General features: G+C 49.8%; 1 protein-coding gene across 46 annotated transcripts in view; it reads left to right on the forward strand.

Moving 5' to 3' along the window:
• ZMYND8 (zinc finger MYND-type containing 8) overlaps nucleotides 1-17,436 on the forward strand; it is a 123,986-nt gene that overhangs the window by 79,942 nt on the left and 26,608 nt on the right. For 33 of the 46 annotated variants that reach the window (XM_043553769.1, XM_043553763.1, XM_043553761.1 and 30 more), the window contains 3 exons: nucleotides 379-519; nucleotides 9,423-9,575; nucleotides 12,186-12,695. In XM_043553769.1, coding sequence (XP_043409704.1) covers nucleotides 379-519; nucleotides 9,423-9,575; nucleotides 12,186-12,695 — 804 coding nt within the window. The remainder of the gene's footprint in view (nucleotides 1-378; nucleotides 520-9,422; nucleotides 9,576-12,185; nucleotides 12,696-17,436) is intronic. The other 13 variants (XM_043553788.1, XM_043553785.1, XM_043553784.1 and 10 more) reach the window with 1 other exon arrangement.

Here is a 17,436-nt window from a genome sequence, read left to right on the forward strand (position 1 = left end):
AAACGGATGGCATGCCATTTGTAAGCCTGGCTCCGGTCTCTGCATCTGGACCGTGCTGGGGGCCGCTTTAATCGCTATTTATTTTGAGATTTACACCCGTGAATGGGCCAAACCAATTTCAGTGGCAGCTTAGCCGATTTGTCTTAGAGCTTTGTGCTTAATAGAATGACTGGGGAGGCCTCCTTCCTTCACGGCTTAACATTGGGTTAAAGCCTGTGCTTGACATAAATGGCCGACCCTTCCTGCTGCGCCCCATCTGGGCACTTCTGGGGGCCTTGTTGAAATCAGATACAATTTCTCCCCTCTCCCCCGACAAACAAGTTTTATTTGTTTATTCATTTGTAAATCTGTCTTTTAACAATGAACATACTTTTTCAGCTTCGCCAGCCTCTGCCAAGACGGGACAAGCAGGGAGTTTGTCCGGCAGCCCGAAAACCTTCTCTCCTCAAGCGTCCACGCCCATCACGACGAAAACGGACAAAACGTCTACCACTGGAAGCATCCTGAATCTTAACTTGGGTCAGTGGGGAGTTTTGGGAGCCTCTTTCTGTGGCATCTATGCATATTTTTGCAAGTTGTGATGTCCTCTTTTGGGTGTGGTTCTTGAGCTCTGAACAAAACCTCTCTCTGTGCAAAATATTAAGAAGGTATAGGGGACAAAGATGAAGGGAGAATGGTGAAAGGAGCAAGTAAGCGATTTCCTGGGGCTTGTTGATATGCAGAGTTGTTTTATCCTGATGGACCTTAGGCCAGTGTTTACAAAAGTAACCCAGTTCTTATGCAGGTGTGTGTGTGCGTGTATGTATATACATTTAAGGTTTTATACATGCACACACTTGATGCAAGTCGAGCTTTATGAATCAATATTTACCTTTCCTTTGTGCAGTATATTCTGATACATTGTTTCCTTAATTTTCCTTTTCTAATTAAAAAAAAAATGCCCATCTTTATCCCTGACTTAGTAGGGTCCCCCCTCCCCCATTGCAGTTCTGTCAGTTGTTTCAAGAGCACTGCCTTCGGGCAGAGTCTTTAGCAAAAATTGGCACCAGAAATGCTAAATACCCAACCACGAAGTCATTTCATTGATTCGTTCCGTCAGGATTCTTGATTTTTATTGAGCATCTATTACACGCTGTGTGCTGTTTTAGACCCAGGGCAGAGGGTGGTGAGCAAGGGCCCTGCTCTTGTACTGAGCTGGGTTCTAGAAAGTGAGAGACAATAAATGGTAAGGAGAGAGATGCCTAGAAGAGGCATCTGGAAGAGGCAGCGTTGAGGGAAGGCCTCTTGAGAGGTGGTATGTGTTTATGTGTGTGTGCCGTTATTTATTTATTTGGAAATGTTTACTTATTTTTGAGACAGTGTGAGCAGGGGAGGGGCAGAAAGAGAGGGAATCAGAGAATCCCCTGCAGAGCTCAGGAGTCATGATGAGATCCAGACCTGAGCCCAAACCAAGAGTCAGACTGAGTTACCTAGGAGAGGTGGTATTTAAGCCTCGATTTGCATGACAAGAAAAACCAGCCTTGCCCATATTGGGAGGAGGAACAAAAAATTATGGCCTTAGGGGTCAGGGATGTTGTAGGAATGGCAGGGAGGCCCAGGTGGCCTGTCCCAGTGGGTGAGGGGAAGAAGGTGAGGAGATGAGGTCCCGGAGCACTGGGACCCTGTGGACCCCGCGGACCCTGGTGTGGAGCCCTTTGAGCAGAGGAGGGATGTGAACTGAGCACTTTAGAAGGACCTCCCTGGGTGCTGTGTGGAGAATAGCCTATGTCAGGTGGTCCTCCCCAGAGATGGTTCCCTCACTCCCCTCCAGGGGATACTGGGCAATGTCTGGTTGTCACAGCTGGGGGTGGGGCTCGAGTATACAGGGTTTTAGGAAGAGGGGGACAGCCACCTGTGCAGAGCGATGCTCGCACGTGAGCCCCTAGCCCCTGGTGGCCAGGACCCTCCAGGTTTGTCTTGTCCTGCAATGCCATTTCAGGCGGAGAAACTAAGGTCTGGAGAGGAGGTTCCAGGTGCCCAGGACTGCAGAGTTCCAGGTGCCAGGCAGGTGGCGGGACTGGAGCAAGCCCGTGTCTGCAGGGAGGCCAGAGCCTGGCCCGCCCTGGCTCACCTGTTAGCATGGACTGCGTGTGGTACAGCGGTCAGGGCCGTGGCTGGTGGGGACTCCTCACTCGAATGAAAGGGGACCCATTTGCTCCTTTGGAATGTTCATGGAGCTCAGCGTTGCGGCTTGCTTTCTCACGCCCTCTTCCGCCTCCACACCCCGAAAAGGAACACTGTGCTGGGGCGTTCTCACTGTGTCCTCTCTGCCCGTCGTGAGTGGCGAGAATAGCTCCTTCTCTGAACCAGGTGGTCTTGAGTGTCCTCATGACGCCGTGGGTCTTTCCGCTTGGCTTACCCACGGCGCAGTGAGAGATTTCTCCCTGTCGTGCGTTCTGGTGGATGGGCATGGTGGAGCCTGAGAGGCTGCCCTGTACCGAAGACCCCACCCGCTCTCCCCCCCCATACCCCCCCACCCCCTATGCCCCCCATCTCCTTCTGTGCTGGGACACTTGTTTTGTCAGTGGGAACCAAGGCATTGGGGATGTGGGCACTTTACGGGCTGCGGGTTCAGTTACCTAATAGGGAGGGACTGGTGAATCGTGAAATCAGATGGTGGAGGGAAAAAGTCAGGGTGGAGGGAAGTACTAAATAATCCTCAAGAGGTTGTCCAGGGATGGGGCAGGTGCTTTATATGGGCTTTTTTGGGTCTGGGATCCCTGCAACTACTCTGAGCAGACAGAAAATGGGACAGTGCTTGGGAGGATGATGACATTATGATATCTAACCAAATGGCATTTCGTTTAAAGAAAAAAAAAGAAAAAAAACCAAGCAGGGCCGCCTGGGTGGCTCAGTCGGTTAAGCGTCTGACTTCGACTCAGGTTGTGATCTCACAGTCCGTGGGTTTGAGCCCCTCGTCGGGCTCTGTGCTGACAGCTCAGAGCCTGGAGCCTGCTTCCGATTCTGTGTCTCCCTCTCTCTCTGCCCCTCTCCCGTTCATGCTCTGTCTCTGTCTCAAAAATAAATAAACATTAAAAAAATTAAAAAAAAAAAAAGCAAAATTAGAGAAATGGCAAACAGGTGAGTGATTGTGGGGTTTGGGGTGGGGGAGGGCTTGATTCCAAATCACAGAGGGATTCTTTGGCAGAGGACGTGGCTCTGCATTCTGATGGTGGTTACACCTATCTGGGAGGTGTTAAAACACCCAGAACTGTTATCGCCCGCCCCTCCCCAAGTTTTACTCTCTGAAGTCTAAAAGCTATTAAAAGAATGACAGCAACTTTCAAGGGAGATGATAGCCCCGTTTCAAAGATAGTGGACACTGGGGCACAGAGAAGCAAAGTCCTGTACCCAGCATCACGTAAGATTCGTGGTCAGGTTTGGCCTGCGGGCTCAGGCCTGTCTGCCTCGTAGTTTGTGCCTTCAGCCAAAATATGTGAGCGGACGGCTGCAAGACGGAGCCGTGTTTTGATGTTGGAGGGACCCTCGACACCGCTTGTCACGCTGGTTGATAAATTGGCCTAGCTGTAGGGGCGAGGGGGTAAGGTGAAGATTTCGAACGGGCAGCGCCGTGGAGGACAGAGTGCCTTTCTGAAGGATGCAGCTCCCACAAGTTGAACCTGGGTTGTCAGACTCTCAATTTCCAAGAAAAATGCAAATCCACTTTTGTGTATGAACTCTCCTCGTTTTTGAAAGTTGCCAATCAATTGCATTAAAAATAAAAACTCTGGGGCGCCTGGGTGGCCCAGTTGGTTAAGTGTCCGGCTTCAGCTCAGGTCATGATATTGCAGTTCGTGGGTTCGAGTCCTGCATCGGGCTCTGTGCTGACAGCTCAGAGCCTGGAATCTGCTTCGGATTCTGTGTCTCCCTCTCTCTGCCTCTGCCCTGCTCAGGCTCTGTCTCTCTCTCTGTCTCTCTCTCTTTCAAATATAAATAAGTGTTAAAAAATACAAAAAAATAATAAAAATAGAAATAACTCTAGTTGGCCAAAACACATAAATCCAACCCAAAGTACAAAAACCAGCCATCGGTCATCAGTTGGATACTTAACTATTCAAATTAATTTTGGTGCATGACAGAGGGGAAGCCTTCCCTCAGAGACTTCTCACCCGACTTGCTAATGCACAAGCCCCTCGTTTGCTGTCTCGTTTGCTGTCTCGGGCCTTTTCTCTGCTGTAAAGCAAGGAATTGAAGCCTGGTGGATTGTTACAGTCCCTTTCTTTGACCGTATGAGAAATAAGTCATAAATAAGCATGAGGGGAGGAAGGAAGGCCTGATTCTTTTCTTCTTCTAGACTCCTGTTTGCTTCTCTGGGAATCCCGTCTCCTCTTGTCGCGCAGGGTGTTTGCTCTGGGCTGAACAAACACAGCAGTTCAGCAGTCCTGTTTGTGACACAAATGTGCCTGGATGCTCTGTCAGAGACGCTGACACAGCAATGGGAACTTGTCAGACCCGGAGCGTTTCTGCTTGTTTATTCCTCCGCTGTCGCTGATGGGAGGCCTCCTTTCTTTCTCTGTGTCAAGTGATACCTTGAAGTCAGGCATCCTTTGAGAGTATGGATACAGAGCTGGGGGCTGAGGCTTCCTGCATGTTGCCATTTTTTTTTTTTTCTTTCTTTCTAAAACAGTGGATGAGATGAAGAATGTCTCTTCTTGGCTTTTTTTTTTTTTTTTTTAATTTTTTTTCCCAAAGTTTATTTATTTTTGGGACAGAGAGATACAGAGCATGAACGGGCGAGGGGCAGAGAGAGAGGGAGACACAGAATCGGAAACAGGCTTCCAGGCTCCGAGCCATCAGCCCAGAGCCCGACGCGGGGCTCGAACTCACGGACCGCGAGATCGTGACCTGGCTGAAGTCGGACGCTTAACCGACTGCGCCACCCAGGCGCCCCTCTTCTTGGCTTTTGATGGAAGAGAGAACTTTTGCCAGGGTCTCTGGTCTGGATGGTATTGTTCCCTTGAAGGAGCCGCCATTTTGTGGCTCCTGGAATTCCAGCTTTTGAACAGAGAAAATCGAGTTCTTTTTCATTGAAAATGAAACTGTGTTTTGCTTGTACAGAGTTAATTTTGTTGTTATAAGTAGTGTATGCACATGGTGAGAAATTTCAAAAGACCAAAGGATGTTCAATGAAAAGCCAACCTGTCTGTAACCACCTGTCTGTCCCTTCTGACAGGTGACCACGGTTACCTCATTTTGGTCTTCTTGGGGAGTTCTTCTATGTTATATACCAGGGATTTTCAACCTGATTTCTGTTCCCCAAGGGGACATGTGGCACTGCCTGGAGACATTTTTTTTTTTTTTAACATATTTTGAGGGTGAGTGTGCGGGAACTGGGGAGGGGCAGAGAGAGAGGGAGAGAGAATCCCAAGCAGGCCCTACACTGTCAGCACAGAGCTGGATGCGGGGCTTGAGCTTGCAAACAATGAGATCATGATCTGACTTGGAACTCAAGAGTTGGACACTTAACCAACTGAACTACCCAAGCACCCCTGTTGACTTTTTTGTTTGTTTGTTTGTTTTAAGCTTTTATCTTTAATCTCTATGCCCAGTGTGGGGCTCAAACCCACGACCCTGAGATCAAGAGTCCCACGCTCCACCAGCTGAGCCAGCCAGACATCCCTAGAAACATTTTTATTGTCACAACGGGGATGTGGGTGCTATTGGCAATGGAGGCCAGGGATGTACTAATCGTCCTACAAGGTGCAGGACAGCCCCCAGCCCCCCTCCTCCACCCCCCACAACAAAGACTTATCCAGCCCCAAATATCACTAGCGCCAACGTTGAGAACCCCCAAGAACACATATATTCGTATCTGTGTTCCCTTTCCGTTTTTTCTCCCCACACCAATGCGGATATCTTTTACTGGTTGTCACCTTCTTTGTCATTAAACAGGCTGGCTTTTCCATATCAGCACATAACGATCTCTCGTTTTTTAGCGGTTGTATTTTATTCTATTTCAAGGTGAACTGTTAATTTATTTACCCAGGCGCCTTATTTATCGACTCTAGGTTGTTTTGCTGTTGCCAACAGCTGAAATGAAGACCCTTTTACCCATGTGGGAGTATAGCCATAGGAAGAATTCCTAGACGCAGAATCTTGGGTCAGAGGCCACGTGCAGTTGACATTTTGAGAGATGTTGCCAAATTGCCCTGCAAAGAGGTGGTTCTGATTTATGCTTCCTCCAGAAATGTAAGATCGTGTCTTTCTCCAGCGTTGGTGTTTCTTCTTCCTGGTTTCCATTTATAGCCGAAGCTGTCTTCGTATCAGGCAGAAAGTTCAAAATGTTGGCAGCAAAGGTGGATTCTGAAGATATTCCCGATATAGAAGGGCAGGGGTGGAAGAAATCCTGATAAGCGACTGTCCGCTAAATGAGAAAGAGAAGCTCTCCTCTTCTCCCTGTGGAGGAGAAGAAAGTCAAAATGCGGTTGAAAATTCGAGAACGATAATTGGATGTGGCTCAACTCCTGAAGGTCTGATCCCAGGACCCCCCCCCAGCTTCGGGTGGTTTCTCGTTAGGAGCCACATTACCTCAGCTTATTGACTGGAGAAACCTGAACTGTAAAATAACATGCTGTACTGTTTCTTCATTCCTCTTAATTATGAGAATTTCCGAGTCCAGTCTTTTAAAGGCTAAAGTTAAGAGATTGCATTTACTGTAGACGCAGCCACACACACACATGATTATTCTGATGAGTTTGTAGGTCTCTTGCTATGAATCCTAAGGTTTAGAAAAGTGATACTGTTAACACAAAGGTTAAGGCAAATCAGGAGGAATTTTCTTTCTTTTTTTTTTTTTTTTATTTTTTGTTTTCAACGTTTATTTATTTTTGGGACAGAGAGAGACAGAGCATGAACGGGGGAGGGGCAGAGAGAGAGAGGGAGACACAGAATCGGAAACAGGCTCCAGGCTCTGAGCCATCAGCCCAGAGCCTGACGCGGGGCTCGAACTCACGGACCGCGAGATCGTGACCTGGCCGAAGTCAGAAGCTTAACCGACTGCGCCACCCAGGCGCCCCAGGATTTTTTTGTTTAAAGCTCTGTTGATTTCAGTTTGCAGCCAAGATTATCAGTTAGTGCGCTACAGATGGAGATGGCAAACGTTCAGGCCTTGGACCAAATCTGGCCCCCCAGTTGTTTTTGTAAATAAAGTGTTATTAGAACACAGTGTCATCAATTTGCGCATATTGTTCATGGTTACTTTGGTAGCAGAGGCTGTATGGCCTGCAGAGCCCAGTTTGCTCTCTGACAGCAAAAGTTTGCTCGCTCCTGGTGTAGTAGATGGTGTTTTTTGTTTTTGTTTTTGTTTTTTTTTTTGTTTTTTTGTTTTTTTTTGGTAACTGCTGTGTCGAGTGTTCATTGAGGACACCGATGGAAAGTATTTTTGTGAGTTAATTTCTTTTACAACTTCATACTTGAAAAGCTGCCTTTTCCCTTAGGAACCCAGTATCCTTTCTCATTTCTGAAAGTGGAAGTTACGAGACCGGCTTCCTATCCTTTCCCTTCCCGGTCACATTCACCACTTAACTGTTGAAATCCCTAAGTCTTTCTCATAGTGCTTGTTCTTGAATTGGATCTTTTTTCTTTCTCTGTTTCCTTGGTCGTCCTCCTTTCCCCCCCGGCCATTTTATTGTTGTCATTATTAGTCTCTGTTCTCTCTGTAAGGTGCATCTCCAGTAAATTTGCAGGAATATTCTTCCCTTGCTCCGAAATACCCCGCGCCTTCACCCCATCTTCTCTGTGCGCATCTCCAGTCCCGCACAAAGAAATGCACACGGATGCTCGCACACGTGTATGCACACGCTCACAGGTGGATATGTTTTTAGAGCCTTAGAGCCTTTTCTCGTAGGACAAGGATAGTATCTGCTTGTTTTGAGCAACTCACTTCTGACATTTTCCTGAGGGCTGCCCCGAGTGTGTTTTGGGGAAAGGGCCCTTCCTAATCCTAATCTCCCCTTGGTGGTGACCTCATTTCGGTGGTAAAATTAAGTCAGAGCAGTCTGTCGCTCTCGTGAGCTGTGAGAGGGTTGCGAGGGGTTCAGGGGAGGCTGGCTACCTCTGCTGACTTGAACGGATCTCTGGGTGTGCAGGGTCGAGGGACTGCCCCGTTCCTGCGTGACGGGGAAGGTGTGTGGGTCATGTTGGAAAATGGATACGAGCAGTGAGTGAAGGTTTTGAGCAGCCCTTGTGGTCCAGCCCTCAGACTGTATACACCGGGCTTCTCTCACGGCCTGGTGGGCATAGATGTGTTGGGTGGGGACAGCAGGGGGCGGAGAAAGCCTGAGAGTGAGCTCATAGGTGGTGGCAACGGCCTCGGAGGTGGCCTCTCATCTTTGTCCTTGATAGATGTTACGTTGGTTTTCTGGGATTGGCCAGGGCAGGGCATACGCTCTGCGTTCTGTGCCTAGGGTCAGTTGGAGAGGCAGGGAGAAGCCAGGGGTGGCAGGCATGTGGCAGCTAGTGACCCCTGCCTGTGAAGTCTCCTTGCTTCCTGGGCCTGTGCAGCCGCCTTCATTTTGTCCCTTTCTTCCGTTTTGGGGGACGCTGGAGGAGGTGGGGCGAAAGGAATGTAAGCAATGCAAGCTTATAGACCCTTGGAATCTGGTCCAGTTGGTCATGTAAGGAGCGCATGGCAGAAGCGGGGAGGGTGGCCAGACCCTTGGCCTTGAGTCCTCCATCAGAGACCTTTGCCTGGGATTAGGGTGAGGAACTTGGGCCGTATCTGAGCCAGAAGACAGAGGTTTAGTATCCAGGGCTGATCTGTTCACCTGTCTTCAGATGGATGTCTGAGCCGCAAAGGAGCACAGCCGCTTGGCTGTAAGGTCTGCCTGTCTGACATTTACCCCACTTTTCTGACTTGAACTCCAGTCTAGGTGGACCAGGAGTGAGCAGCAAAGTCTCCGTGGTAAATGAGGAAGCCGGACCCCCAGTTATGTGTATGTGTGCTCTGGGGGGACGGGGGCAGGGAGGCAGCACTCAGCGTCTGTTGGTTACAAGTCCTCTCGGATGTGGGCCTGGAGTTAAAAGCACACTCTGGCCAGATGCCGTGTGACTTTATTTGTTGACGCGGAGATTGACCGTATTACTGTAACCTTTGGCTTTCAGGATCCCTAATGACGCGGAGTCCGACAGACAACCGTCTGGCTGGGGTCGTGCGTTTCAAATATTGAAAGCCACCCAGGCGACCGTTCAGCAGACACGTGTGTTGGCGGGCTGTTACCAGCCCACCGTTGAGCAGATGATGTGGGGGCAAGGGTTTTGGGGTTTCTCTCCCCGCCGTGCTCTCCGTCGTGTGTGTGCGAGAAGGAAGCTAAGTGAGGAGTGTTGCGTGTCGCGTGTTCTTCCGTCCAGTGCGTGTCTGATGACGGTGCGACCCTGTCTTCCAGATCGAAGCAAGGCCGAGATGGACCTAAAGGAGCTGAGCGAGTCGGTCCAGCAGCAGACCGCGCCCGTCCCCCTCCTCTCGCCCAAGCGGCAGATCCGCAGCAGATTCCAGCTAAATCTCGACAAGACCATAGAGAGCTGCAAAGCACAATTAGGTACGTCCTTTGGTTTGTGCTCGCATCGTCACTGTGGTCGCCATCGTCACCGTTAACTCTTTGTAGGGTCGCCGCCCGGATGAAGCCAGCGTTGGATCCCGGCTGCTGTAGGGCAGCATTGAGCGTGCGACTCAGATACAGTTCCCCCAACGGCGGAGCCTCTCGGATCGGCTCGTCACTTGTTCACAAGGGTTCTTTGACATCCACCCAGTTTATTCTCTGGTTGTGGTAGCCTGCAGCCTCGAGGTGCAGGTGGTAGGGAAATTTGAAAGCGGAAGGGTCTTCCTGAGTTTGCCCCCACGCTCGCTGTCTGCACACGTCAGTGGCTCACCGTCAAGTCCAGTTCGTCCCACAAACAACCGACACAAACCCTTCTGCCGCAGACCGGGCCCTCCCTCCCCACCTGGCACACGCATCCTGCTTCTGTACCTGTTGCCTGCCTTCCTCTTCCCCGTGCTGCCTGCCTTCACACCGCCTACCTGAATTCTTTCCCTTAGGCTGAGCTCAGGCATCCCCTCCTCCAGGAAGTCTCCTCTGACTGCCCTCCCTCCCTATCTGCCCCCTCCTGTGGCACTTTATTGCTGGGGAACATCAGTGGTCACTTGGTGTGGGGGTGTCCCTCTACACCGGAAGCTAGACTGGAAGCTCCTTGAGGGCAGGGAGGTTGTCTCATAAGCATTTACGTTCTCCAAGGTACTTGGTCTTGTGTACAGAGTAGGCGCTCTGGAATGTTTGTGGACTGAGTAAACAAAAGCAGGAGAGTGTTTGCGAAGAAGTAGGGGATGGCTGGCCTCAGGAGAGAGAGCCCCGCTAGGGTGAGGTTGAGAGTGTCTATGGGTGCTCTGGACCTTAGAATGACTAAGCTGTGGTTAGGAGTCATCGAGAAGGGCCAGAGGAGGAATGGTGGTAATTTTGCAGGCCATTAAAGTATCTGCCTTGGGTCCTTCCATGCAGCTGGGCTGACTCCTTGATTTATTATTAATGTTAATAAGAATTTTAATATTTCTGTTTACTGACTGTTTCCTGCATACCTCGCACTGTACCACGCACGGTGCATAGATTGCCCTGACAGGTAGGTCGATAGCATTTTCAATCCCATTTTGCAGATGAAGAAACTGAGGCTCAGAGTGGTAGGTCCCTAGTTCAGGGTCACCAGGTGAATAAAGGCACAAGAGCAGGGTTTGAACTCGTGTCTTTTGGGCTCCGGTATGCAAGCTTTCCTTATCACATTTGTGGTCACACTTGTCCTCGTATCTGACCGTATTTGACCTCGTATCTGGCTACAGTGGCATAAGCCTTGGGACCCAGAAGTTAAGACCAGATCTGAGTTTTTGGCTTTTGGCTTCTCCTGTTTTTGATGGAGCCCTGACAGAGGCAGATCTACTTCTGAGATGAGTCTGCTGGTCTCTGGTGCCCCGGGCTGCTCGTGGCTTTTTGTCTGTTTGCAAGTTTCCTTTCTGTGTCTGGGTCTCAATGGTGACCCCACTCACGGTGACCGTTGCCCCAGCACGAAGGCGGTACAGATTTGAGTTTTCCTCCTTTCAAAATTTTAAGATACGGTATCATTAACCTGTGGCCGGATGACGCTCCTTACTGGGAGCAAGACACGTCAGTGGGTTGAGTGGAACGTGCTTTCGCCCACTTTTGTTTGTGTCTGTGAAACACCCGCTGGTCTGTCATTTTGCATTTTGATAGAGACGTGGAAGCGTGTGACTTTGGTCTTGACTCCGCTGTCCGTGCGGCAGTGACTCTGCGTCAGCACAGGGCGTTGGAGGGAGGGTGGGGCAGCCGGGTCACCTGGAGATGGTGCGTCCCTGCCGGAAGGGGCCAGTGGCTTCGTGGCTCCAGCCGGTTGCTGCCTCGCAGGCCTGTGACCCAGAGCGGCCAGATTCTTGCGTTTTCTTCCACACAAGCCTGCCGCCTTGATTTCTGTGTGAAATTTCCTGGCGTGTGAATCGGGCAACACGTTCTAAGTGAGCAACAAACAAACGACAAAATAGCCTCTGGGCCAAACCATGGCCCCCTAAGTAACACGTGTGCCGGCCAGATGCGGCTTGTAGGCTGTGAGCTGGCGACCTCTGCCTCAAGGCTTTGGTTTATTTCTTTGAGCTCTGGACTCAAAGCGACGAGGACTTGAATGCTTTGGCAATTGGTGGCAAGAGAGCTGGTGCTCCGTCAGGAGTGCCCAGGGTTCTGGCCTTGCCTCTATCTTGGTTTTCTTTGGGCCTTAGGGTAAGTGATTTCTCTGGGCCTCTGTTTTCTAATCTGTAAAGTGGATCCATTTTAACAGCTCATCTCCTTTGTTCCCCACCCCTCCCAGTCTCCACGGCCCGGTTAGTTATCGGTGTCGCAAGGACGCAGCTCCGGATAAATTTAAAATTTATGTTGTCTGGTCCCTTGTCATCTTCGAGTGTCAGTAACCGAAACCCTCTGCAAACCCCAGTTGGCATTTGTTAGATGCCGTTCGCTGCTAACCCCACCAGGCCAGGGGGATGCAATTTGAAATGTTTCATTTTATTCCAGCATTTGGCGTGGAAAATGTTTGCGTTTGGGGTCCTGCTCTTTCTTTTTGTGACTACGCCACATGCTGGGTTTTCTCTTTGAATTTAGGCATAAATGAAATCTCAGAAGATGTTTACACGGCTGTGGAGCACAGCGATTCGGAAGATTCAGAGAAGTCCGATAGTAGTGATAGTGAGTATATCAGTGATGAGGAACAGAAGTCCAAGAATGAGCCAGAGGACGCAGAAGACAAAGAGGGTAGTCGGGTGGACAAAGAGCCATCGGCTGTCAAAAAAAAACCCAAACTGGCAAACCCAGTGGAGACTAAGGAGGAGCTGAAAAGCACATCACCGGCCAGCGAGAAAGCAGATCCCGGCTCGGTCAAGGAAAAGGCAAGCCCCCAGCCTGAGAAGGACTTCTCCGAAAAAGCGAAAGCCTCCCCTCACCCTGCAAAGGATAAACTCAAGGGGAAAGATGAGACGGATTCCCCAACAGTACATTTGGGCCTGGACTCCGATTCAGAAAGTGAACTTGTCATAGATTTAGGAGAAGACCATACTGGGCGGGAGGGTCGAAAAAATAAGAAGGAACCCAAAGAAACATCTCCCAAGCAGGATGGTAAGTGAACCCCCACCAGTTTCGGTTTCTTGATTTGGCTTAGAGTACCCCCTTGTGTTGGTATTTCCAGAAGTTACGTGGCTCTCCGACATCACAGAGGGGGGCACCAGAGCAGACCTTTGATTGGCTCGAGGTCACCTAGCTAAGTCACTAATCAGGTCCAGGACCGACTCCAAGCCTGCCCGCCTCTCGCCCAATGTGGTTGATTTTGAGCTCAGAAAAATAAAAAACGGTAGGTGTTTCTAGCAGTCGGGTCATTTTTTGCCCAAGCTCCACTTTCCCAATATGCTCACTTGTTTCCCTAAAATGTTTGTCAACATTTAGGCATTTGAGAAGGTTGGAATTGTTAGAAGTGTTTATTTTCCATTTTTTTGTTAAAACATTTTTTTAATGTTTATTTTTGAGAGACAGAGAGAGAGAGAGAGAGCAAGCATGAGTTGGGGAGGGGCAGAGAGAGAGACACACACACAGAGTCTGAAACAGGCTCCAGAGTCTGAGCTGTCAGCACAGAGCCTGACGCAGGGCTTGAACTCATGAACCGTGAGATCATGACCTGAGCCAAAGTATGACCAACTGAGCCACCCAGGCGCCCCTGTTAGAAGTGTTTAATTCAGAGATCTTGATGAGTTCAGCTCCTGTTCTTCCCTTCACGCTGCCCAGGTGCCTCATGGTGCATTTTCTTACTGGAATCTGAGACCATTTGGGGAGATGGTACCTGAATACCGAGTGCTTCTTGGGGCCCTAGACAGGGAGAGGGCACTGGATGGTGGGCACCTGAATTGAGTGCCACCGTATATGTATTTATCTGACCTGAGTCCAGGGTCTTTGAGCCCTGGCATTGTTGGCATCTTGTGCCGTGTAATTCTTTGTGCTGTGTGTTGGAGAATGTTTGGCAGCCTCCCGGGCCTCTGCCCGCTGGATGCCAATAGCCTCTGCCCACTGGTGGCAGTCAAAGTTGTCTTGATATTGCCATTTGCCCCCTGGGCGGCACAAATCTCTGGCTGAGAACCATCACCTGATCTCAGGGGTGCTCCCCGTTGCCGCTGTCACAGACCGAACCCGCAGTGGCCACCCTCCCCTGGCGCAGCCCAGGCATGTTGACAAGCCCTCCAGGAAGAGCGTGTGAATGATGTGAAGGGTGTCCTTCCCGTGGACAAGGCAGTTAGCGTGTTTTTTTTAGCTGGTTCGGCAAGTGGGTGTAAGGGGATTCCAACGTGCCCAAGAAAGGGAGAGAAGAATTAATTTAGGGCCCAGGGAAAACATTGCCTACGGACACACTGGAAATCGTAGCCATAAAACCTTCTGGACTTTGTGAGCACCTGAAGGGCTAGTCAGGTTTCATTTCTGACCTGGGCCAACTTTTGACAGGAGCTAACTTCCCAACCAAACTCTTGAGTCAGAGGTGATTCTACACCCCCTGAGCATTTCGGAGGCTGTCGGGAGTGGGCCTTGAGAATATTTCTTCTGTGCCACGGAGCCTCAGTTGTTGGGGAGAGAGAATTTCTGCAGTTCACTGATGAACCGTGTCTGAATGGTGCGGTGGAGGGAGAAAGAGAAGTGATTGAAAGGGAGGCTAGAACAGCACACCGTCCTGAGTCCCCGTGGATTTGGGGGTGGCCTCCAAAAAATCCGACTTTGTTGTGATTGGGGTTTGAGGCAGATGTGGCAGAAAACAGTAGGAGAGTAGCATCTTTTCCATATTCCATGTGGTTTGGGGGGAGTATTTGGGTACAAAGATGGCAGTGCTCCTGAGTGATAGGTATACTGTTCCTTATTGTCCGGAACCTGTCTTTTGATTGATTGGTTTTATGCCTCTTCCTCTTCCAGAAAGGATCTGTAACAGATTGACAAGAATATTTAACCATGAAACAAAACGAAGATACAGAAGTCTGTAAAAGAGGAAGGTAGAATAGTAAGAGGTCTGGGAAGGTTTATGCACATAACTATGTACTGTTTCGGCCTTCAGTGTTAGCAAAGTTGAGCTTTCATTTTGGCTGTGAGCTTCCTAGCAGTCAAAGCAAAAAGGGAAATACAGCAGTCAAGGCAAAAAGGGAAATACAGCCCCTTAAAAGATCTCATATTCCCCTCTCACCCCCCCCCCCCAAAAAAAAACCCCAAACATCCCAGTCGATTAAGCGAAATACAGCTGTTCTTGCACTGATGTCTGAGGGAAATACCTTCAAGAGGCCCCAAGTATACAGTGGTTGTAATTAAGCTGAAGATGATTCTGAAACTTAATTCAGTTCGTGCGAAACTTAATTCAGTTCTTGCATTATCCTGGGGGTTGGGACAAAGACCTACCAGTCTTTAAAAAAAATTTTTTTTAAATGTTTTATTTTATTTTTGAGACCGAGACAGAGACAGAGCATGAGCAGGGGAGGGGCAGAGAGGGAGGGAGACACAGAATCCGAAGCAGGCTCCGGGCTCCGAGCTGCCAGCCCAGAGCCCGACGCGGGTCTCGAACTCACGGAGTGTGAGATCATGACCTGAACCGGAGTCGAACGCTCAACCGACTGAGCCACCCAGGTGCCCCAAGACCTACCAGTCTTAAAATCTAGAGCCCCTCGATGGTAGTTTGGGTCTTGAAGGATCGAGTTTGTACCAGACTCTGCAGTAGAGCATGCTTTCAACGCTGTGTTTAGCCGAAGGGTATTTTGGAGTGAGCCGTGGTGACCTCCAGCTCCCCTTCAGCTGGGAATGAAGCTCACGTATAGAATCTGGATACGTAGCTAGCGAAACAGCTTTGTGGCTGGTGATGTCAGAATAGAGGCAAAGAGAGAGCTTACTTCGAGACCTTGCCGTGAACATCAGTAATTTCCATTCTTCTCTTTAAAAGCCTGCCTTTTAGGGACTAGACAGCGACCAAAGTTTAGAAGAAGTAGTTTATTTATTTATTTTTTTTCAACTTTTATTTATTTTTGGGACAGAGAGAGACAGAGCATGAACGGGGGAAGGGCAGAGAGAGAGGGAGACACAGCATCGGAAACAGGCTCCAGGCTCCGAGCCATCAGCCCAGAGCCTGATGCGGGGCTCGAACTCACGGACTGCGAGATCGTGACCTGGCTGAAGTCGGACGCTTAACCGACTGCGCCACCCAGGCGCCCCTAGAAGAAGTAGTTTAATAAGTAGGGACAGCTTCTGGAGTATTGGCCCTTAAGAGACTCACCCTTTTTTGGGCTACAGGTCATTTGATTATACGCTTCAAATTTCTAGGACAAATGGAATTTCTTATGGCCTCCCCCGCCCCAAACCATTAGAATCTGTTAGGAATCGAAATAGTTGAGTGTCTGAGTGCTTCGAGCCCAGCATCTTTTCGGATTGCACACTCCAGTGTTTCATTTGGAACAGAGGGGCCGCCAAGCCACCTGTGAGGCCAGCTGTTTGCTCCCGAAAAGTGTCTGAGGAAAGGGGGACGAGGCTAGCTTGTCAACAGTAACGGTATTGCGTTTCTGGTCACCCGGAAGCAAAGGGAGGCATGTGGGTGAGAAACCCCACCAGGCTCTATGAGCCACCGGTGCAGGGCTCATAGAGAAACTGGGTTCAAAGCCACCTCTCTGCCTGGAGAGTGCAGGGACTGTGCATGTCATCCCAGGGAAGGGTCATCCCAGAGCTCCCCCTCTGGCTCTTCCTGTGAACTTGGCTAGGCTCTCCTCTCCGGAGGAGCAGGCGGACGGAGGACGGAGGGCCAGCCAGACGTGATGACCCCCACCTCCAGGTCAGGAAAGTCAGCTTGGTTGGTTTGTTTGTTTTTTTTTTTTCTCTCCCTCTCCTTTAGGAGATGGACTTCCTAAAACCCAGTGTACTGAAAAGCCTCCCTAGAACAGTCAGGGTCATGTCTTTCCCAGGTTCTAGAAATCTAAAAAGACAGACATGTCCCTGAAGAGGCGTTCATGTCGAGGCACATTGTCTAAGATCGGGGTGCTGACTTACTGCCTGTGTTCTGTGTGTGATGCCCAGGCATCCTCTCGGGGGGGCAAACCCACCCCACTGGTGGCTGGCGTCTCTGCAGTGACAACCCTTTTACAAATGAGCACCACGTGGCCCCCCCTTCTACGCTGCTCAGTGCTTCCGGCTCTAACCTGCCTTCCTGCCACTCCTCACTGCCTGCCCTCACTGACCCAAGTGCTGCCTGTTCCCAAACACGCCTTGGCTGATGCTGTCACCTTCCCAGTTCTCACTTCCGCCTGTTGGACATACCCCTCCCTGCAGGCCTCCCCTCCCCCACCCCCACCCTAAGACTTCACGAAGCAGCTTTTTCCAAACTTCTCATTCACATTCATTGTTTTGGCCCTTCCCAAGTCCTGCTTGTATATAATCATTGACTTTATATTTTTATTCAAAGCCACTTACTCTTAATACAAAAATGAAACTCATTTTAGATGTAGATTTGACCAGCACACACGTAAGGCGTATACTCACCCTGACAAGCACTGAGCACTGTGTACAGTTGTTGAATCGCTATATTGTACACCTGCAGCCAACCTAACGCTGTATGTTACCTGTACTGGCATCACAATTAAAAAAACAAAACAAAACACTTAATAAAACAACAGCAACAACAAAGAAGGCAAGTCTCCTAACTTCACGATAAATACCATTGTGTTGGGAAGGTTCTGGCTTCGGGTTGGAATTACCTTTAGTGTTAGGTGTCGAGGCCATTAGCAGCTTACTGGGACTTAGTCCTGGAGGGAGTCGGAGGTTAAGGGATACTTTTCTTTCTGGGTGACTTCGTGTTGTTCGG

The sequence above is a fragment of the Prionailurus bengalensis genome, chromosome A3, assembly GCF_016509475.1.
Source record: "Prionailurus bengalensis isolate Pbe53 chromosome A3, Fcat_Pben_1.1_paternal_pri, whole genome shotgun sequence".
NCBI lineage: Eukaryota > Metazoa > Chordata > Mammalia > Carnivora > Felidae > Prionailurus > Prionailurus bengalensis.